Here is a 24,038-nt window from a genome sequence, read left to right on the forward strand (position 1 = left end):
AAGAAGTTGGTCCAATAAAAGAGATTACCTCACCCATCTTGTCTCTCTTCTTTTAACAGCTTTTTTGCTATGTGATAAATATATATACTCAGAGTTTCCCCTGTGTCTCCTCCTCCTTTCTAGTCCCCTTTATTTTCAGCTCTGGAAGGTTTTGAGTAAAATAAAACAAAACAACGGAGAAGCAATAAACTATGCTGAAGTCCAACAAAATTGAGAACTAGGGTCCTCCCATTCTTTTTCCTTCTCTGACCTTTGGCAGACTTGAGACGTCGGGAGGCGGGGAATGAAATACAAGAGGGCGCCGTGCCAAGAAAATTCTTGGGAGTAAAGAACAGAGCACAGCACCCATCCCCCTCCGCTCCTCGAGTCGCCCCTCACTTCATTCCCCCCCCCTTTTGGTGATTGGCGTATTGTGAACGCAATCAGAACTCGAGATGGAGACGGTCGGGGGGCGGCTGACCAATGAGGCAGTGAGGGGCGGGCATAGCTGCAAGGCGGAGTTGTCTGTTGTTGCAGCGCTCCAGCTCTCTGGATGCGCGTCTGAGTCGAGGCTCACTGCGACCGGGGGAGCCGGGCAGCAGTAGTTTTTGATTCACGAAGCGCATCCGTCGCAGGGGTCGCCTAGTCACGAAATGGCCGGCAGTCGGAACCACGCCAAGGACCAGCTGAAGCAATGGCAGGATCAGCGAGGCCTTCAGGTACCCCAGGGGCTTCGTGCCTCGGGTCCCCGCGGCTCAGGGAGCCCCTGAAGCGGGCCAACGAGGGACCCGTGAGGCTGGGTCTTCTCTTTCCGAGGGGCCTCGCTCCCGGCCCGGCGCAGCCCCGCCGGCTGCCCCGAGCGCCCCCAGCCTGTGGGTTTTGCAGGCTAACGGTCACAGGGCGCGCGCCTGGGGCTGCGTCCGGAGGGGGCGGGTGGCTGAGATGGAAGCTCCCACCGTGTGGCGGTGCGAAGGGAGCAGGCGGGGAGATGGTACCTTCCACTTGAGGGGGGCGGAGGGGGGGGGGGGCGGGTGCGAGGGTGACGACGGGGTTGGTAGGAGAGTGGAGACCACGCAGGGAGGGGTGAGGCTTGGCTGAGTCGGTGGGGAGTGCCTGCGGGAGGGGTGCTCCCCTCGGGCTCCCTGAGCTGCCGCCATGGAGAGCGGGGCAGGGGCGCTAGAGAGGATGATACTTTGCCCTTTAGCGGAGCACTTCATTTCAGCGCCAGCGGGACGTAGGCCTGATTTACTCTTAAAAATTGGATTGAGCTAGACAGGTTGCTCAGGCCTGTGACAGTTTTGCACCCCAACTGCTGTAATGGGGCTGGGTCAGCAGAAGACGCTGTAGTGCCCGAGAGATGGATTAACTACAGTGACTGAAATGTCTACGGGGGATGGTGCAACACCGTAGCACTGCTGCTGTAGTGTAGACATACCCCCGAGTCTCAGAAGTCACTTCTAAGGCGGTATCTCCATTTTACAGATGGCAAAACAGGTACAGAGAGGCTGAGCTGGGAGTAGAACCCCAGATTGCAGCCTCCTAGTCCCTTGCTGTCAATGGTAGTTTGTATTCTCTCTTGGCTAGAAAGGGATTAGAGACCTGATTTTCCAAACTACTAAGCACCCCAAAACTCCTATTGAAGTGGACTGTAGCTGTACATACTTAATATGTCTGAAAAAATCAGGATCTAGGATTCTGCTGTTATTACTTTATATAGTAAGACTTTAGACTTTGATTACCTTTGTTTTGCTTAATGGAAAACCAGAGGTTTCCATATTCCTGATTGTTTTGTCTGGCTTTAGACATAGTGGTTTATACCTCAGCTTAAGCAAAAGTATAATTGAGAGCCCTATACAAGCAATAAAACAGACGCTACGTCAGGTGGATGCAACAAGGAAGCTCTAGCATTTACCAGTCTTGAAAGTAGATTGTGACCACACATTATATAATGACAGGTTTCAGAGTAGCAGCTGTGTTAGTCTGTATTCGCAGAAAGAAAAGGAGTACTTGTGGCACCTTAGAGACTAACAAATTTATTTGAGCATAAGCTTTTGTGAGCTACAACTCACTTCATTGGATGCATCCGATGAAGTGAGTTGTAGCTCACAAAAGCTTATGCTCAAATAAATTTGTTAGTCTCTAAGGTGCTACAAGTACTCCTTTTCTTTCTAATAAAAGTAAATATTTACATTTAGGGTGAAATTCATACTGATGAAAGAGGGGCCCCCCACAAGGTGCCCTGTGCCATTTAGTAAAAAGAGGACCTTGGAATAAAAACTAAAGATGTCCTCAGTTTAGAATTTTAAAGTAACTTGTAGACAGCAACTAGTTACTCAAAATATGTACCTTACGTTTGCTGTGTGGTTTTGGTTAATGGCAATCATAGTCTAATCTAAAGGCTAAAGTCCTTTTACTGTGAAAGGATTAAATGTTGTATTAAACTAAACTTGCAGATTAAGGATTGAGTTCAAGATAATATTCCTCTCAAAAAAAAAAAAAAGTCAGATGGCGCTCAAATCTGCAAGTTTCCCATAGATTTCAGAAACTCATGGGAAAGTTGCAGATTTAAGCGCCGTTTGGTTGTCATTGAAAGTATTTTTTTTAAGTGAGTGGGAACAGTAGTTTGAAAACAACATTAATCCTTGACTCTGTAGAATAATAATTGTAAGGGAGTTAGCTCTGTTTTAGAAGTGTGATTATCCTATCCAGTAGCACCCTTCATTTCCTTACTAATGCACTTGAGAGTTAATATGAAAAGTCATGTGTAACTCTTTTCAGTGTGCTCTACCTCATTCAGAACGCTGATTGTTAAGTCTTATGACTTGCTTTTTATAAAAGCCTTAGCGCCCAGTCTTACGCAGTATGACCTTTGCTGCATAAAATGACAGGATAACTCAGGATTCTCAGGCTCAGTGATGCAAGTTTCCTCAAGTATCAGAGGGGTAGCCGTGTTAGACTGTATCCCCACAAACAACAAGGAGTCCGATGGGACCTTAAAGACTAACAGATTTATTTGGGCATAAACTTTTGTGGGTAAAAAACTCCCACTTCTTCTGATGTTTTCAAGTTTTCTCAGTAACAGTAAGAATTGTACTTTTTTTAGTAGTGATGCTCTGTATTTACAGGTGGTTCTTTGAAATTGCCATTGTGTTGCCTGTCTTTGGAATTTTCTAGAAAAAAAAAAAAAACAACCTCTGCTTTTTGGGTGCTGCACAAGCCTCTCTTCCCAGCAATATGCATGAGGTAGCTGAGGTTACATAAACTGAGCCTCGTTTCCCTTTCGTGTCAGATTTGAGGAGAGGAGTCTGAGAGTGCCCAGGTTCTGATTCTTACCAGACTTGTCTATTTTTGCTTGAGAATTTTTAAATAGTTGAATATGCTTAGGATTTTTAGCACTCTCAGACAACATGATTGCAGTGTTCTACAAGAACAAACATGGCTGTGCCCACTCTCCCCTTTTCTGATGGAGGCCTTCAATCCAGCAAAGAGAACATTCCTGTATTAAATAGCAAGTGAAGTAGCAGACCACGCAGGTACACGTATCTAAGAGCTGTTATGGAAACTTGCATGCTAACTTGCTTGGAAGCCAAGGATGATTAGCTTGGAAGCAGCTAGAGCAGCAAATGATGAGGCACAAGTAAGGACTCCTCATCTCCTTCCATTTACATGGATTTGATCAAGGAGCACAAGTTTTCCCATGGCCCTCACTCCCAAATTTGTGTGCTCAGGAGAGATGAGAATCAGAAACTTCTGACGTGGAAGAAGCCCAAATTGCTTTTGGAACTCTAGTATAACACCCCTTCATGTCCCACTGGACTTTTCTGATGTCAGGCTGAATTATCTATGTATTCTGACCTTCTTGAAAGCCCTCTGCTTCCAGCCTACATTCAGAATATTTTTCCTCACTTACTTGCTCTTATTATCTCATCCCCGCCTCACATAATCCTGGCCCTCATAATCCATAAATGGCCTATAATAAAAAAAAAAATCCCTGTGGAATTAACACATAAGCAACATGCTCAAAATGCTGGTTGATGTGTTTGTATTCCTTTCTCTCACTCTTTTTTGCCTGTTTAGGTTGCAAGCTCTTTGGGGCAGGGAACCTTATCTTGCTATGTGTTTTGTACACTGTGTGGCAAAATGGGCACTAATCCTAAATGGGGCCTGTAGGTTTATTGCAGTACAAACTAATACCCTCTGCCATGTGGTGGTTTTGAAGGAATGATAATATATTCTGATTTGTTCAAAATATATGAAAGTTTAATGTTGCAGAATTTTCACAGCTGCTACTATAGATAATTAAACTCAGAGCTGATGAACTCTTCAGGGATGGGGTCACACTCACCCAGGGAGATGCTGTGGGTTTTACATGCACAGGTCTGCTGGCTGGTAATTAGATACAATGTGGTAGAGTTTGGATGGGGAGTAATTTGTCACGCTGTCTGGAGTGGCTCACAACTCTTCTGCCAGTCTGATCTGAGACTGGCACTCAAACAGGGCACCACTCAAACTGGTGGTATAGTCTAGAATTAGATTTCACCAAGCCAGTAAGTAACAAATGTGAACTCTTGGATCAGTAGACTAGTCTTACTATGGAGTCACAGACAGTCCCTTAGGCTCTCCAACTTATCTTGCCACCTAGACAAACTGGATTTAGAGATAAAGAGAAAAAAAAAAAAAAAAGTCACACCATATCAGGTTGCCCCCAGTCCCAAGGGACTAACCACTTACCCAGATCAGTTGTTATTCCAGACCTTTCACCAAAGACAATGCTGGCAGTCAGTTCTATAGTATACTAACTATAGGTTTATTAGCTAAGAAATTAGTGAGAGGTTAAAGCAGGTAAAATATATTAATAAGTGGGTCATTGTTTGTAAATCCAAATGGTGGCAGTGATAAACTGCCAGTTTCCCAAAAACGTCTTTTCAGGATACCCTGATGATCTTTGGGGGTCTCTACTTTGCATCTGCTATGCTTCCCTGTAGGAGTCCAAACAGTCAGAGATGGATCATTTCTTGGTCCATATTTCTAGCTCGTTTACACAAAAAGGAAGCTGATGGTGTCTTTACCCATGTGAGCTTTTCCTTTGATGACAGAGTGAGGAATGCATTTTGAATTTTTGACCTCCAATCATTACACATAATGACCACTTGCTTTTAAGATATTACTACTCTTCTTTTGGATTCCCCAATGTTTCATTTGTGTTTGATGGGTTATTTAGTTACAGGGGTACATTCAATGTAAATGTTTTCTGTTACATTATAACAGGAATAGATAAGTGAGAATAATAGAAGTAGCATTTCACTAGTTATCATGAAGTTTTTAAAACATCTGAACAATTTATATATTTATCCCTCACTTTGATCTATGCTAATATACAAGTGAATTGACCTGAATACATTCTGTGATGCTGGTCATGGTAGAAGACTACTATTGACTTTACAAAACATATTAGCCAAAGCAAAGTATTGTGTCTTTAAACTATTCATCAAGGGAATTTAGAATTTTGGATAGGTACCCTTTTACTTGGAGTTTTCAGATAAATATATATAACACCCCCCCCCAGTCCCCCAGACTCTGAACACTTTGATGCTCTTCAGGGCTTGGATTATTTACATTGTTCCAGTTACTGACAAGTCTGATTGTACTTCTTCAGCTGCAAGAAGGCTGAAGACATCAAAGATCTGTGGACCTTGCTACTAGAAGAAATGACCTGTTCAGGAAAGCATGGATAAACGTTCCTGTTAAACAGAACACATCCCACTTAAAACTAAAGAACAAACCCCAGCCTCTGATCTGTGAAATGAATAAAGAAAAGCTTGCTTCTGTGCATACACAAGTATTATGTTTTTCAGGATAGACAAAGATGTAAAACACCTAGTTATATGGGGCCAACCTTCAGAACTTAACTATTCTAGAGCTAAATGCCATTTTATCAGAAGAGCAGCACAATCTCTTACAGAAGCAAACAAATGCCTTTAAATAAGCAATAAAGGCCCTTCAAATAGCATTTAGTGTATCAAACTTAACTTTTTAAGGTTAATCCATGTAGAGTTAATTTATGAGTGTTGCTCTAAAACATGCCAAAAAATCCCATCAAGAAAATATTCAGACTGCCCCACTCTACCATACATGAAATGACTGTATTTGTGGTATGAGGAAGAATTAAATTAATTTTAGATTTGGCTTTCAAATTTCTTCCATGGTTAGACTAGTCAATGAAGCTGTGAGAGTAGAAAAGTCACTCAGTTTAAAAAGTTGCAGCAGGTGCTGTAAGCATTAATACAGTTTAGTGTGATCTGCAGAGTGATCGAGGAAAAAAAACATTCATATGCAGTTATACAAAAGGCGCATGTCCTCAAAGTAGTGGATTTGTGGTAGCTATTAAAATAGTCTGGCTGGTTTTATGTGTACAGGGAGAGTCCATTAAGGATTTAAAGATTGTTCTGATCTTGTTGCCTCTCTTCTGCCTGGCTTCCTACATATTCATTGTAGTGCAGAAACCACATCTTTAGATGCTTCCACTTCTCTCAGACTGCCTAAGCTAGCAAAATAAGCTTGATTGCTTTTGCTATAGTAGTCATGATCACACTCTGTAGCGATAGATGTTTAACTTAATTGACTGTCCACTCCAATGGACCAGCTGTTTCACTTTGAGGGCACAGAGAGGCTGTTGGACACTGTCAGACACTGCTTACATTGTCAGTGCTGATGGCATTTTAGTGCCTGACTTGCAGAAGTGTGTTCTGAATTACTTGTTTCGTAATGAGGCTGGAAGAGGGGAAGAGTAGACTTTTAACTAAGTTCTGTTTCCCTAAAAATTAACTATTAAGAGGGTTCTCATTCCAATATAGTACAAATGTATTTTTGACTTTTAGAGTGAGGCATGAGAGCTTAGCAAGCAATTCTGAAGTAACATTTCAGCAGAGTTCCTGAATTTTGAATGACTTGGAAAAAAAATCTACTAAAGTTATTAACAGTCTTTAAAGCAAAGCATATTAGGAGAGTGAGAGGGGTGCAGAACATTTACCATTACTCCTAGTGTTACAAGTATTTTAGTGATTAAATTCTTAAACATAAGTTTGAAAACCAAACCACCTGCTTATTTTGCAAGTTACAGTGTAAAAAAAAAAAAGTGAACTTTAAAAAAGTTACTAGTTATTTAAGTCCAGTAGCATTAAACTCTTGAAAGTTAGCATGTTGTCCTATCTCCTTCTTAATGCTTGTTCTTTCAGTTATTGAAGTCCAAAAACTATATTCAATAAGTAGTATGCCTTGTAGTATTTTTCCAGTTTTATACAACTATCAATCAAATTTTAATGTTAACGCAGGGTTTTGTTTTTTACATTTAAAATTATGTATACCCTCACAGTAACCATTATGATTAAATCAGCTTTGATGCAGGAAGCAGTTTTTCCTGTAGCTTCAGGAGTCATACTATTCTACAAGTCTATACGATTAGAGTTATTTTCACTGAATTCTACTTGATTAACCACTTAAAGGTATGGAAGTTTATTTTACTTTTTCCGTTGTAGTAACTTGATTTCTTAAAAATCATTTTTGCATTTAGAAACCAGATGCCTTGACCACTGGAGCCGGGATCCCAATAGGCGATAAACTTAACATCATGACAGTAGGGCCACGTGGCCCTCTTCTTGTTCAGGATGTTGTTTTCACTGATGAGATGGCTCATTTTGACAGAGAGAGGATTCCTGAGAGAGTTGTGCATGCCAAAGGAGCAGGTGGGTTTAAAAGGCATGTGTTCCTTAGCTGCATAAAAGTCTGCTAGAGAATGCCAGTGAATTAATATTGCAATCAAGATTGTGTAATGAGGCAGACAAAGGCATGATGTATGAAACTGATATTAAGCCAAATCCTGTTGGGGGCGGGGGGGGGGGGGTGGTCTGTGAACTCCAGCTAGAGAAAACAAAGAAAAGTGTTTAGTTTTTTTCCCCCACATTTGACATAGAGATAAATAACTGTGGAGGCAAAGTAGCTTACCATCTAAGAAAAGTCCTGCAGGGACCTGCAAAACACTTGTGTTATATTTTCTCTTTTCAGAGGACTTAAGAATCTGACAGCAATTTGGTGTCTATACTTAGTTATTTAAAGTAAGAGGAGTAAAGGCATCTGTTTTACAATTGATCAAAATTGTCTGTCCTGGAATAAAGCCTTAATTACTAGATCTAGTGTTTACCTAGGGAATGATTAGATGTTAGTACTTCTACAAAAAGAAAAGGAGTACTTGTGGCACCTTAGAGACTAACCAATTTATTTGAGCATAAGCTTCTACAGTTTACTAAGCAGATAAATGCCAGTTCAATTACCCTTTAGGGCAGTGTTTCTCAGTCTTTTGTACTGATGGCCCCTTTAACATAGCAAGCCTCTGAGTGTAACCCTCCCGCCCCCATCAATTAAAAACACCTTTTTAGGTATTTAACACTATTATTAATGCTGGAGGCAAAGCAGCGTTTGGGATGGAGGCTGACAGCTCTCAATCCCCCATGTAATAACCTCGCAACCCCCTGAGGGGTCCCAACCCCCAGTTTGAGAACCCCTCCTTTAGGAGAGCCTATTAAAAAAAAAATCCGTAACTTCATATCTGAATAAACTTTTACTAGCAACAGTAAAAAAAAGTGTTGTTGTTCACTTCTTTTTAGATGAACTATTTATATCATCTATACTTTAATAAGACTTTTATATTTAAAATGAGTAATCAAGTTGCTGCATATAAAAGGAGAGAAACTAGCAAAAACTGTAGTTAGACTCTTTCATGGCTTGTTTTTGAATAAGGTTTCATGATCAAAATAGCACTGGATTACTTATTTCTAATGTCAGTTTGAGAATTTGGATTCTGTTTTCAGTTTACATGATGTAACATGCTATTTTTGTTAGTTTCATATGGGTTTATGGCATTAACATGAAGGATTAGTGAGTTTTCAAGGTTCATAAAAATAAGAAAGTATCCAGTTTTAGTGAACTACATAGAAAGTTTCATTAAGTAACACTCAATTTTCAGTGCATGCAAATGAAAACCTATAAAGGAGTACTCACCTATGTCTAAGATCTCTTTCTCCCAGCAGTACCTGCCCAGATTGATGCTTTTGTTTCAAGCTGAGGTTTATTCACCCCCCAAGTTAATTTTATGAGCGTTAACGCCTTGTTAACTTGTTTTGCTAATTGGAAATCAGAAATAATGCCCCTCCTCCCCACATCCTTTTCCCATCAACTACAAGTGCCTCCCTCAAACCGGTAGGTAAGAGTTTAACAACACTAACATACAGAGTGTTGCCAAAGGCAATAAGCATATTGGCCTAGATCTTCATAGGTATTTAGGTTCCTAACTTCCATTGATTTCAATACCTTTTGAGCTTCTGGTTCTGATTCTTTTCATTCAGTACAAATATATTCATAAGTATGTATACACTTTACTCACACGGCCTGTCTGAATCCTTAGGATCATAGCTGCTAGCTATGCCATACCACCTACAGCTGCAAACTATATTAGCTGGTGAGCATTTAGTAATTAGCCCCCTCTAATTTATAATCCCTAATTTTTGTGGTTTTTTTGCTGTAAAAGATACAGTATTAGCACTATTAGAATATGAGAGAAATTATACAGCACCAGAAAAAGAGGAGAAAAGTCATCAACCCCAAAGAACAAGATCCACATTTCCACCAAGCCAGGTGAATTATGAGTGTATAATTAAGGATTTATAAAAGAAAATTCCCTCTGAAGACTTTTTCCCTTTATGCTAACTGTTAGTTACCCTTTATCATTGCTTCATAGGTAATATGAAGTCACCACTTAACTAAACAAATGTGGTATTACAGAAACTGTAGATAGCTACAGGCTATGTTTCTTCATAAAATGAGACTCTGCCTTTCCCATGACAGGAATTTTGCTCTTGTGTAGAGGACTTCACCAGTCAAATTACAGTTAAGAATTTTAGAGAGGGGAAAATTAAAACTTACTGTGTGGGATCTCCCACTTCCTAAATGAGATGATTACATCTTTTTGCCTTTACATGAGGTCTTTGGTGGAATGGATGTCCTCATAGGTAGATACACCTACTCATCTGCTGGTAACATGGCACACTGCAACAACTTCCAACAGCTGTTTCTCCTCTATTTCCTATCAGACTCTGTGGAGGTGTCTCAAGTTATCAAGGCTGCAGAATACTAAACAAATACCTTAGTTACCTGCCTGTATTATGAGATAGTGTACAATCTGCAAATATAAAAACATAGCCAATGTACTGTGTATACACAAATGGCAAAATACCTTTAAAATACCACTCACGTTGAATACTAAGTCAAACTTAGACTTCTAGGCTATGATTTATTTTATGCTAAGGAAGTCTTGATAGCCATGTGATGCTCTGTTGTGGTTCTGGGATGGATGGCCTGCAGAAACCTCTGTTGCTCACAGCAGCATGCCAACCTAGGTGTATTTGTACTGGGCACTGATGTTCTCTATAAAATGCTGTATGTTAAGTTTTGTGAAGTTTGGCGTGCTCCATATCTCTGCTCAGTGTTCTCTTATGCAGGAAACTGAGTGTTTGCATCCTAGGATCACAAAAATCTAATTGGAAGATGTAGTTTCAGAGCCCAGCAAACACAGATACAGCGAGCAACAATTTCATTTCATTTGAAAGAGGGAAAGCTACAAAAGAAGCAAGAGTATCGAGAGGCAGAGAGGGGTAGAGGAAAGAAGTTAGCAGAGTGGTGGCTTGAGGTGGAAGAGAATGTTGTTGAGTTTTCTCCAATTGCCATAAATATTTCTCCCATTGCCCTTCTCCAATATCTAGTACTTTGGTTGTGCCCCCTGATATTAGCGAAAGTCATGTCACCTCTTTGCGGTTCACAGTTCATCTAATCACGTATAAAAGTAATTTTGTTTTGTTTTTTTCAGGCGCTTTTGGCTATTTTGAAGTGACACATGATATCACCAAATATTGTAAGGCGAAGGTATTTGAGCACATTGGAAAAAGAACACCAATAGCCATTCGATTCTCCACTGTTGGTAAGGTGGTGTAATTAATATGTGTGCCTTTTATATAGCACATGTATAGAATTGCTGGTGTAACACAGTTCCACAAAGTATAAAATTTCATGTTCTTTTGACCACTTCACCTGCCCTTTGCCCTTACTCCTCTCCCCTAGATTTATTCTAAAATCTTGAGTAGTGTTAAGCAGCTGTCATTTCATGTAACATCAGTCTACCGTAGACATTTTTCCTCCCAAGTGTGAGAAGAAGTATGGTCTTCGCAGGAGACTTTGGTTTTATTCCTTGCTCTGCTATAGGCTTTCTTTATGAATGTGGGCAGGCCATGATTAACGCCTTTCTGCCTTGGTCCTCCATGAGAATAATTATCCCTCTTTTTCATTCTTACTTGGCAGCAATGTTGTAAGGATAAATTCATTAATGTAAATATTATGGGAAAGAGGATCATAAAAAAAACAGCTTTCTGTAAAATAAAATAAAATAAAATAAACTAGCCTTTCCCAAATCCTAAGATGGGAAAGTTACAGCTTTTTACAAATGACTTCAAATGCCAATATCTTGTACATTATATGACTGAAAATGTGAACTTCTTTTATGCCATTAGAAAGTGGGAGGTTCTAAAGTTACCATAGGTATTCATATTTTGCAATACTTTTATAGTTACAACTTTTTGGGTCCTTTGTGATAGTTCTAAAATCTTCAAGATGGTCAAATCAGGATTCTTGAATCTTCTGAAACAAAGTAAAGAGTCTATATATCTTAGTTACCCTGGGGATTTGCTTGTGTGGGTCAAAGCTCTGGCAGCCGAACAATGCTTATTTGCTATGAGGGTTTGGAGAGGCAACTGGAGTTACTGACACAGAGCATGTACTAAAATAGGCTGCTGAACTTTTTCTGCACTGCTTATGTGGGTTTTCTCCTGTCTGTATAGCAATCTTAGGGCTTGTCTATGCGTGGACGCTCAGGAAATTTTATGATGATTTAACTAGTGGTGTGAAGGTAAGGCGTATTAGTTAAAGCGTATTAAATTGCTGTGTAGACGTACTTTTTCAGAAGTAAGGTGGATTAGTTAGGAAAGCCAGTCTATATGTAAGGAATTCTGGTGTAAAAACTTCTAATAGGTCAGGTTGGTATAACTTACTCAGTGGCACAAGAGTTGTCCATGGAACTGCAGATGCATTGCTCGCTCTGTCCACAATTCAGGCCCAATGTGTTACAAGCATTCAGGTTCCTGAAATAGTGGGGTAAATATACTAAAATTCTCCAGTGTGGATAAGGTTTAAAAAGAAACAATAATAGTTGTGGGCCTCTACTTCTCTGTCTGCTTATGTTAAATATAAGGTTGTGTGATTTCCCCCTCCCTCCCCGCCCCCCATTTTGACACTTTCACATATACACGTTTCTTCTAGCTGGAGAGTCTGGTTCGGCTGACACAGTTCGTGACCCTCGAGGCTTTGCAATGAAATTCTACACAGAAGAGGGTAACTGGGATCTTGTAGGCAACAACACTCCCATCTTCTTTATCCGTGATGCCATGCTGGTGAGTGAGACCATGGGTGTAGGTGGTTTCAGCAGGTGAGATAAAGAAGTCCCAAGGATTTGTACAAGTGGTGAAGAAAGGGTAATGAGAAGCATAAAATACAGATTGGCACTGAAAACTTATTTTACCCTGATAGTTCAGTATAGATCTGGAATTTTTTGACTGAAAATGAAGCTACTTTGAGAAATAATTATGCTTATTTGCATTTAAAGAAACAATCTGTGTAACATCCGAATGGCTAGTAAATAGGTTTAGTATTTAATACATGTTTGTATTTTTACCTTTTCTATGATCAGTATTACTAGTCTGCGAGTCAAAATGGCTAAGGTATTTTCTAGCTGTCATTTTGAATTCAGAGCATTTAATTTTTTTTTCACTTTTAAAAAGTTCCTGTAACCTGTTTAAATGTTGAAACAGCAATTTAGACATTGCTCATTACACATTTAAAAGACTATCCCCTTACCAAATAACAAAAATGGATAATGAGTGAAGTAGTTACATTTACATTAAAACTGGGGTATCTTTTATAAAATGTAGGCCTATTTTGAATGAGAGGGCAGGATTATTATCTCTTTCAAATTTAGTTAAGACATTAGAGATAGTTGCCTACCGTAGTTCATTCAATCAGGGCCAAATTTGGCAGTCTTTAATTGTGCAGAACTCCAATTTAGTTCAATGGAAGTCTTGCTTAAGTTAGAACCATAGAATTTGGTCCAATGTAAGTTTGTCCCTTCCTGTCTTAAGTGCTTTTTTGTGTGTGCCAGTGTGCATCCCAATATAGGGTTGCATGCACCTCATGCACATGAGACTAGGGGACATGTATGTGCCCTGTGTCTCCTTATGTGTTCATATAGAGGCATAAAAAGATCTGACAACCAACCCCCTGGTTCTTTGCTCAAGTTAAACTCCTTAATATTTTGAAAAATCTTTGTAATTATGGATGATCTTCTGTTTTGACTTGTTTGGTCAGACACCCTTCTATATGCTCCCACACTATATAGCATTTCTGTAATGGCAAACTCAAAACCTGAAGGCTTCAAGTCCTATCTATACTGTGATGGGCTAATTATCTTTAAGGACAGGCACAATAGGTGCCTCTTCCATCTTGGAAAATCTCATATTCTGAGAAGATGCTTGGTATGCTTATCCTGCTCCTCAAGGACTTTTTAGTTGTGAAGCTGTATCACCACCTTCTAGAGCAGTCCATAAAGGTCTCATCAGATCGAGAGGAAAGGAGCTCCAAAATCCTCCTTAATAGACAATCCTGCATCATCTAGCATCCCATTGAACAGACAAGTGACTCTTAAGAATATTATGGAGAAGTCAGCACCAAAGAGAGACCTGGTGACACCATTGGCACCAGGACCAAAGCAGACACCAACACCTCAGGCATAGAAGTTGTGCACTGAAAGGAGTCTCCTGCTTTGGTGATTGGAACAACCGAAGAAGGTCAGTGTCCTCCCACAAGGACTGGTAAAGCAAAACATTTCTTGATAAGTTCTCCAAACCCACAGCATCAAGGGCTGGGGAGAAGACTGCAATGCAGCAGATTACCAGCATTGATCTCAGTGCCAAAGGTGCTCCCAGGGGCATTGACCCCAGCCTTGTGGGAGAAGGCTTGGGTTGAACCAGGTCCATCCCGGTGCCAAGATATCCACTGCCACCGGTACCAAAAGTACCTTATTCATTGGTGCCGCTCCCCGAGGAGGTCTACTTACTCCTTACAATCACTGGGACATGCTTTTTTCCCTGTCATCATGCAGGGAACCATCCCTTTTGAAGTCTGCAGGTGTCATCACTGAGAGATCTGTGGACTTCTACAGACCCCAACCACCAGCAACACTCCAAGATTGGAATTGGTCCAGTTACCTGTACACATATGGGATGCCACCATGGGACTACGTTCACAGACACTGAGAAATCTGTATTGAGGGAGAGTTTTTTGCTCTAGCATCTTCCCTGGCTGGACTGCCAACACTGGAATATCAAGAGGAGTGGTATCCAGGGGCACCCTGTCTTGCCTCCTAAGGATCTTTCCACATCATTGCCAGATGAAGTGATATGCTTGGCACTGGTACTGGAAGACTTCAGAGCTGTCGAGGAGCTTCTTGTGTGGATTGCTGAGACTCTAGAGAGCGAGACTTCAGTCATCCCAGAAAAGCCCCACAAACTGTTCAACATCCTATCAGCTTCTGGTCCTTGCAGAATCATCCTCCCCATTAATGAAGGACTACTATACCCAGTGAAATCTCTGTGGCAGATTCCAGCCGTTATATCACCACCAGCAAAACATGTTGAGAAGAGGTACCAGGTCCCCTTTGTGGGGTTTGAGTACTTTTACACCAGAACACTGGCTCCTTTAGTTATTTCAACTATACTTAAAAAGTCAAAGTCAAACGAGTACGCAAAGGACAAAGACTCCAAATGCTTAAACCTGTCTGGGAGGAAATCCTACTCATCAGCATTGCTACAGCTGTAGGTGGCTTACGTCCGGCCCTGCTGGCTAAGTACGACTTTCTGACATGGGACAGGGTGACACCCTTCCTTGCCAAGCTCCCTCATGATAACATAGAGGAATTCAAAGTCACAATAAAATGATAGTTTTAACTGGCATTTGTTCTAGCCTGCAATCAAACCCAAAATGCCTTATGAAATGTCTGTTGGAAACCTGCTTGGTTCTCTGCCAGCTTCCCTGCCAAGCTGCTGGAGAAACTGGGCTTTCAGGGTCTACGGCTCCAGAGCAGTTCAGCCCTCTGGACTGCCCCAAGGTTTCCCAGATCTGTGACTCCAGGAAAACCTTAATATGCCAGGGTTTCCAGGCTCCCTGCCATGGAGCTGTGATGTTGAAAACCTTGGAAGCCCTAGCTCTAACTGGGGTTTGGCTCCTGGTTCCTCAAGATGGCACTGGAAATCTTGACGACCCCAGCTTGAGCTCCCAGGGTTTGCAGCTCTAGGGCAGCCCCACTGTACAGACTTTTCTGGGCTGAGGACCCTAGAGCTTCCAGACCCCTTGACCAGCTGGCTCATCGTACTGCTGATTCTTGTTCATATAAATACTTTACCAGTTCAAGTTTGAGGGTGAAATTAACACAATGGTTTTGTTGGTAGTATCTGGATAAAGCTGAAAACTCCTCAATGCTCTGTTTTCCTTTTGTTACAGCTTTTCCTACCTCTGACTCTGACCTGTCACTCCTAATACCATTTTGAAGTGCTGATGATTTCATACTTGCCCCATAGTAGCTTAAAACATATTTTAAGTCAAGAGCCATGTACCACTTGTTGTGGCTGAAGTAGGTTATGTATATCCAGATACTTTGATCTGTTTTCTTGAAATGCCAGTAGTATGCAAAGGGACCCTGGGCATAATTGTAGAGAACTTTGTCAGTTCTTGCAATATCTTCAAACTTTTAATTCCATTAAATTCATCTTAATTTTATTTGTTTGTTTGAAATTAGTTTCCATCCTTTATACATAGCCAAAAGAGGAACCCTCAGACTCATCTGAAGGATCCAGACATGGTGTGGGACTTCTGGAGCCTTCGTCCTGAATCTCTGCACCAGGTGGGAGCTTATTACCTTTTGAACTCAACTTATTCTTCCATGAACAGGGAACTCGCATATTAAATCATTGGGTTTTCTTATTTTCGGTGGGTTTTTTTTTTAAATATTTCAGTTTCTTGGACAGTCTGGGAATTTTTATTATCTTTTTGGACCAATAAGGCTATATAATAATAAATTATTAACAATTAACTGAAATTCAGTAAAGCTCAAATTATGTACTTTTAGCCACCTGTTAAACTGTAACTACTGTACTAGGTTTTGGGTCTTTTAAAATTTTTCTGTAAAGTTAGCTAATGATTAGTTAAAGTGATTATCTAGTGTCCTTATTTTTTTTGGCTGTATTTTACTTGGACCAAGACAAAAGTAAAGAATTTAAGACTATCAGTATGTTAATATTGAATTAAAGCAGCTGAACCATTCAGAAACAGCAAAGATTTGCTGTTTAGTCAACCCAAGTATAAGAAAATTAACATTAAAAAAATTAAATATTTCTGGGAAGATAATGCTGATATACTTCAAAGCTCAGTAACTTTAAGAAAAAGTGATATTAAAGGGTTTTGTGAAACCCCAAGTTCAAGAACAAACAGCATTTTCTGTGGCTATTGAATGCTATGCATGGAATTCTCTACCTTGAAGGGTTTTGCTAAAACTGGTTTGTTCAGGATTATAACTTTAAGTTCAAAATATGGTGCTTGCTGGAAAAGTTGTCAGTTAGCTCTAAAACTACTGTAGCTAACTTACTCCTCTTGAAAAAACCATTGTAATCACACATGAGGTTGGTGTCCATCTTTCATTTCCTCGTTAAATACTTCATATAGACTTAACTTTATTGCATGTTCAGCATCTTCAATGATCCAGTTATTAGAGCTGTTGTGATTATGTTTCAGAAGGTGTCAAACAGGTCTTGGCACATGAACAATCATTATGGTTTGCAGCATAAGACAATTTCCATTTATACCGTTGATTAGAGGAGCCTGTCTGCTGTTTATGGATTAGTGACTTTATATTGCATCAGTTTACTAATTACTAGAATTGACTATGCCTTTTATTCAGGTATCTATCTTGTTCAGTGATCGTGGTATTCCAGATGGACACCGTCATATGCATGGATTCGGATCCCATACCTTTAAACTGATAAATGCTCAAGGAAAAGCTGTTTACTGCAAATTTCATGCTAAGGTATTGGTTTTAAGTTTACCTACTTGGAATATTTTGTGCTAAATACAATTCCACCATTATAAATTGGAAGTACGATAGGGCAAAATGTTTTGCAATAGTTGGTTCTGCAGATTTTTATGCAAGTCTTGGCAATATTATATAATCTTGCAGGTCTCATTGAGGAAAGATCTTCACAGGCATTAGAGTAATAGTCTAATTTAAGAGTTCGGTAAAAGGTTTTCCCATAGGCTTTACTGGTTGTTATTACAAGAATCTTTTCAATCCATCATTAAACATATATAAAGGTTGTCCCTGCTTTGATTTCCACTCTGCTTCCCGCACGCTGTGATAAGCAGAGATTCTTCTTCGAAGGCCTTTGTATATTACCAGTTATGGTATTCAAGGTGTTTACACAGTGAGCTTCTGGAACCTTATGGAAAACCATGCTTGTTGTGCCTGCTGGAGCTCTCTTATGACACCATAGATTTTGGGTCTGAGGTTATATAAGGGAGGAGCAATCCTGAACACCTTTCTTGCTGCCATTCAGTGCAGATGTAGGAATCCTACCTATGTCCATGCCCAACCCTATCACACTTTATTTTCCTCAAAGCTCTTTTATATTTATTTAAGTACTAAGAATAATTTCTAGTATAATAAGGATTTGGGAGGGTTGTGCATATTTCAGAAATTTTTATGGTATCTTAGTCTATTTTGTGCATGTGTTGTACTTGGTTCCTTGGTTCAAACAGCCTAGGGTATAGTCCAGACAGGCATTCAGTAGATGCACTTCTTATCCAGGATTTTTCTGGAGTCCAGTGCTTATTTGTAGTTCTCTTTTTGCTTAGGGGAATCACATCTCCTGGTGGGTGTGAGGTGTGTTGGGCTTTCACATCTGAAGTCCATAAAAACAGTCAAGGAAGGCTCCAGGCCTTCCTAATGCTGAAGTTTCAGCAGGCAAAATCTGCAGAACAGTCTGAGATCCATGGTCTGGGTTATATGTGAGGTTTGGACTGGCTGTCATTAGCATCTACAGTTTTAGATTCCTCAGGATTCCTCTGAGCCAATTTCAATTCTTACCATCACTTGCCAGAGATAAGACTAAGTCTAATGTGGTTGTAGCTCCAGTTGGATTCAAGCCAAAGACCTTAAGTCAAGGGCTCTGGTTTTGGTAGCTCTTTGGAACTGAAGCCTTCAGACCCCTGTCCCCAGCCTAGAAGGGAACTTCAGGGCCTAGCCTGTCCGAGATGGTGCTGAAATGTCCTTAGGATCTTAAGCTAATCAAGGCTCCAGAAACTATTGCTGATACATTGATTCCCAGTATAAAACCAAAAGAGCTTCCCTGAGAACTTGCTTTTTCTACTGCTAGTGTAGGCCTTTGAATCCTTGAACCCTTCCTAGCTTTGTTGAGGCAACTTTGAGCTTTTATTCTTTGCTCCAAAACACAAGGAAATGAGAATGCAGTTTCTAAAGACTGAAAAATATTTCAAAAGTAAAAAGCACCGTTCCAAAGAACATGCTTTGAATCAGTCTTTCAACACGAGACTGCTTCCCTCTTGCCCTCTGCTCACCCCCAAAACACCCTTCACAGGGGAGGGTGGATTTGTGTAAAACAGCTGTAGCTGGGTAGGAAGCCCTCTTTTTTTTTTTTTTTTTTTTTTTTTTTTTCAGGAGGGTATACCCGAGGGGACATTTTTGTTCCATTCATGCCCCTTCTGTGTCTCCTGGGTGGCATAAAGGGGAATACAGAATCTGACTTATAGAGCCAAACAAAGAGTACATTAAGCAGTTACCTAATTTTATTATTTTAAAAATATTCTGTTGTCTTGCTGAGCTCAGATTAATAGAGGACAGTGTTCAGATTGTACTGTGGAGTGGCATTTAATTTACCTGCTGAAATTCAGATGTAAAGTGGAATATGCAAACAGTCTAATAGTTCTTCAGTTTGCTCTTTTTATTTCTGTGGTATTGCATAGCCAGTTTTGTTTAATTACAAATGATAATGAGTGTCACTTCTTCATTTAATTACTGTTAGACTGATCAGGGCATCAAAAACCTTTCTGTCGAAGAAGCAGGAAGACTGGCTTCCACTGATCCTGACTATGGATTGCGTGACCTTTACAATGCTATTGCCAATGGAAACTGTCCATCCTGGACTTTCTACATTCAGGTTATGACATTTGAAGAAGCAGAGAAGTTCCCGTTTAATCCTTTTGATGTAACTAAGGTAACTAAGGGATGTGTGTGTGCGCGCGTGCGCCTGTATACAAAAAATAATATTAAAGTTACGAAGTCAAGCAGTCAGATAGGAAATGCCAGTATTAGGTTGTTTGTGCAAACGTAATTCTCTCCTTTCCCCTTCTGCATATGCATTATGTCCTAACATCACATAAGTGCGTGGCAGAGCGAACAATAGAACCTTCCTCTCCTTGGTCCCAGTCTAATGCCTTAAACACAAAAAAAATCCTCTTTTTTTACTACCTCCTTCTTCATTCACTATTCGTTATGTGCTCTGAATGAGGATGGAATCTCAAAGTCAAATAATGTGATCATGTGAATAAAGAGCATATCATAATGCATACACACAATGGAGCCAAAAGAAGGCCACACGGCAACCTTAATTCTGGAATACTCTAACATTTGAGTGCTTTACTTTGCAACCTTAACGTGTAATTTCCTAGGTGTTTGTTTTCAGTTTTCTTTCAAAAAGCGAAAAATTCCATCCCGTGGAACTATTCCTGTCCCTCCTTCCACTCCTGCTCCAAGAAAAAAAAAGGGGGGGGGGATGGGGTAGTGAGCAGGATTTGAGCGCAGGATTTCTAGATCCATACCACAGATCTCTATTACCATTGGAGATGACGGAGTAACTGGTAGCAGGAAAAGGCTATTAAACAGCATAGGGTGATGTGACACAGTTTGCCAGTGGATTATGCAGCTAGGTAGGTAATAGATATTTGGAGCTGGGAATCTTGGTGTCTGGTATTGGCTCTGGAGGACTGTGATCTGAAGTAGAGAGATTGGGAAGGTTCTTTTTGAAAGGCTGTATTGCTGTTTGGATCAGGCTTGGCTATGCAATGTTAGAAACCTGAGTTCTTTCCCCAGCTCTGATAGAAACTACCTTGAACAGCCTCTCAGTTACCCTATCATGTAAAATAGGGGCATGAAGCCTTCATCAATAGTGATGACGTTGCAGCATGAAGCATTAACACCAGTCCGTGGAAGAGGAGTTGAGACTGGAACTTATGGTCTCTTCCTTGCTCAGCACAACTTCCCTGAGGCCAAAAGGATGGGATCACTGCTGCTTCTGGGGCCCAATTCAAGCATAAGCTCTGTATCTACCACACAGGAAGCAGTGTAGTGGCCTGGGAGCATGCTTATTATAGATGGACCATGTTCTATGATTGTACCAGTAAGCTTCTGACAAGCTCTTCTGAGCACGTTCATATGGCAGGTTTTTTTCAGAGCCTCATAATTTAGCTAAATTTGGGTGGATTTTCCTGGGGAACAGTAAAATGTACTTCTGATCCCAGGTCTAATCCTCTGCCAAGCATCAAGTTTCTTGCTTCAAAGCATGGCAGTGGTAGAGTGCTTAAAAAAGAACTGTAGGGGAAAATGTTAACATTGGCAAGCCCTGCATGCTTTTATCTAACCTTCCTCTTAAAAGTGGTTAAACTATTTTTGTCAAATGCTTATTTTATTTAAAAAAAAAATGGAAAATTTCCACCTGAATTGTTACTGTTTGGCAAATTTATAAGCTGCTGAAAGCAAAAGTTTATAATGGAAAGTACTACTATATTTCTTAAAGTGTATACTCGCCTCCCCCTCCCAATATAATTCATTACCAAGATTAAATCCTAGGCACAATGACTGCATCAGGTAGTTGAATCTGTTTTCTTGCTGTGTTTTATAACATGTAGTAATCACAGTGTATGTATTATGTTTTCTAGGTTTGGCCTCACAAATGCTATCCTCTAATTCCTGTGGGCAAACTTGTCTTGAACAGGAACCCTGTCAATTATTTTGCAGAGGTAGAACAAATAGCCTTTGACCCAAGCAACATGCCACCAGGCATTGAACCTAGCCCTGATAAAATGTTACAGGTAAACAGAGCGGCTCGGTATATTACTCTGACACAGAGTAAATCTCCTACATGGCATTTTCTCTTCGTAAGGCTATGTCTACACTTAAACCACTGCAGTGGCACAGCTGCAGCACTCAGTGTAGATACTGATTACAGCAAACAAAGTGACATGAGAACCCCTGTATTTAATCCACCTCACTGAGAGATGGTAGCTAGATCCAGGGAAAAAATTCTTCCATTGACCTAGTGCTGTCTACACCAGGGATTAGGTTGGTTTAACAACATCACTTGGGGTATGTCTACACTACGAAATTAGGTCGAATATATAGAAATTGGTTTTTTAGAAAGCATTTTTATACAGTCTATTGTATGTGTCCCCACATAAATGCTCTAAGTCCATTTAGTCGGCGGAGTGCGTCCACAGTACCGAGGCAACCATCGACTTCCAGAGCGTTGCACTGTGGGTAGCTATCCCACAGTCTCCACCACCCATTTGAATTCTGGGTTGAAATCCCAATGCCTGATGAAGCAAAAACATTGTCATGGGTGGTTCTGGGTACATATCGTCAGGCCCCCCCCTTCCCTCCCTCTGTGAAAGCAACAGCAGACAATCGTTTTGCGCCCTTTTTTCCTGGGTTACCCGTGCAGACACCATACCACGGCAAGCATGGAGCCCGCTCAGCTCACTGTCATCATATGTCTCCTGGGTGCTGGCAGACGTGGTACTGCATTGCTACACAGCAGCAGCTTATTGCCTTTTGGCAGCAGACGGTGCATTATGACTGGTAGCCATCGTCGTCGTACTCCTGGGTGCTCTTTTAGCCGACCTCAGTGAGGTCGGTCAGGGGCACCTGGGCAGACATGGGAGTGACTCAGCCAAGTCATTTCCCTTTTTAAGCTTTGTCTCATGGAGATTCAGTCCTGCCGGCAGTTGTACTGCACCGTTTTCTGGTGAGCAGCCAGGAGACGACGATGGCCAGCAGTCGTACTGCACCATCTGCTGCCAGCCTAAGATGTATAAAGATAGCTGAAGTGGATCAAAACAAGAAATAGACTAGATTTATTTTGTATTCATTTGTATTCATTTTCTCCCCCCTCCCTCTCGCTGTGAAATCAACAGCCTGCTAAACCCAGGGTTTTGAGTTCTATCCTTGAGGGGGCCATTCTGTTTCTCCTTGATGCAGAGCCACCCCCTTTGTTGATTTTAATTCCCTGTAAGCCAACCCTGTAAGCCAGGGTTGTCAGTCGCCCCTCCCTCCATCAGAGCAACGACAGACAATTGTTTCGCGCCTTTTTTCAGCGCAGACACCATAGCACTGGGAGCATGGAGCCTGCTCAGATCACCGCGGCAATTATGAGCACTATAAATACTGCGCACGTTATCCAGTAGGATATGCAGAACCATAACCTACAAGAAAAGCGAAACCAGGGGAGGAGGAGGCGACTGCAGCGCAGTGACAAGAGTGATGAGGACATGGACATAGACTTCTCACAAAGTACAGGCCCCTGCAATGTGCACACCATGGTGTCAATTGGGCAGGTTCATGGTGTGGAACGCCAATTCTGGGCCCGGGAAACAAGCAAAGACTTCTGGGACCACATATTGTTGCAGATCTGGGATGATTCCCAGTGGCTGTGAAACTTTCGCATGCGTAAGGCACTTGCATGGAAATTTGTGACTTGCTTTCCCCTGACCTGAAGTGCAAGAATACAGAGATGAGAGGAGCCCTCACAGTTGAGAAGCGAGTGGCGATAGCCCTGTGGAAGCTTGCAACGTCAGACAGCTACCGGTCAGTCGGGAATCAATTTGGAGTGGGCAAATCTGCTGTGGGGGCTGCTGTGATGCAAGTAGCCAACGCAATCAGTGAGCTGCTGCTATCAAGGGTAGTGACTCTGGGAAATGTGATCATAGTGGATGGCTTTGCTGCAATGGGATTCCCTAACTGTGGTGGGGCGATAGACGGAATCCATATCCCTATCTTGGCACTGGAGTACCAAGTCAGCAAGTACATAAACCGAAAGGGGTACTTTTCAGTGGTGCTGCAAAGCACTGGTGGATCACAAGGGACGTTTCACCAACATCAACGTGGGATGGCTGGGAAAGGTACATGACGCTCGCATCTTCAGGAACTGTTTGTTTCAACAGTTAGTCTATTTCAATAGCTGCAGCAAGGGACTTACTTTCCAGACCAGAAAATAACCATTGGGGATGTTGAAATGCCTGTAGTTCTCTTTGCGGACCCAGCCTACCCCTTAATGCCATGGCTTATGAGGCCATACACAGGCTTCCTGGACAGTAGTCAGGAGGTGTTTAACTATAGGCTGAGCAAGTGCAGAATGGTGGTAGAATGTGCATTTGAGCATTTAAAAGTGTGCTGGTGCAGTTTACTGAGTCGTTTAGACCTCAGCAAAACCAATATTTCCATTGTTATTGCTGGTTGCTGTGCACTCCACAATATCTGTGAGAGTAAGGGGAAGACGTTTATGGCGGGGTGGGAGGTTGAGGCAAATCGCCTGGCCGCTGATTATGCGCAGCCAGACACCAGGGCAGTTAGAGTACAGGAGTGCGCGGTGCACATCAGAGAAGCTTTGAAAACCAGTTTCATGACGGGCCAGGCTACGGTGTGAAAGTTCTGTTTTTTTCTCCTTGATGGAAACAACCCTCCCTCCCCCCGCCCCGGTTCACTCTTCTTTCCTGTAAGCTAAGCACCTTCC

At 41.3% G+C, this 24,038-nt stretch overlaps 1 protein-coding gene across 1 annotated transcript in view; it reads left to right on the top strand.

The window, feature by feature from the left end:
* The first annotated feature begins 481 nt into the window (after positions 1-481).
* The window catches only part of CAT (catalase), a 34,216-nt gene continuing 10,659 nt past the window's right edge, over positions 482-24,038 (top strand). The window contains exons 1-8 of the mRNA XM_077818530.1: positions 482-698; positions 7,550-7,721; positions 10,895-11,005; positions 12,397-12,527; positions 15,983-16,087; positions 17,141-17,266; positions 19,278-19,469; positions 21,190-21,342. Of these exons, the coding sequence (XP_077674656.1) occupies positions 633-698; positions 7,550-7,721; positions 10,895-11,005; positions 12,397-12,527; positions 15,983-16,087; positions 17,141-17,266; positions 19,278-19,469; positions 21,190-21,342 (1,056 nt within the window). The 5' untranslated portion in view covers positions 482-632. The remainder of the gene's footprint in view (positions 699-7,549; positions 7,722-10,894; positions 11,006-12,396; positions 12,528-15,982; positions 16,088-17,140; positions 17,267-19,277; positions 19,470-21,189; positions 21,343-24,038) is intronic.

This window comes from Eretmochelys imbricata, chromosome 6, assembly GCF_965152235.1.
Source record: "Eretmochelys imbricata isolate rEreImb1 chromosome 6, rEreImb1.hap1, whole genome shotgun sequence".
NCBI lineage: Eukaryota > Metazoa > Chordata > Testudines > Cheloniidae > Eretmochelys > Eretmochelys imbricata.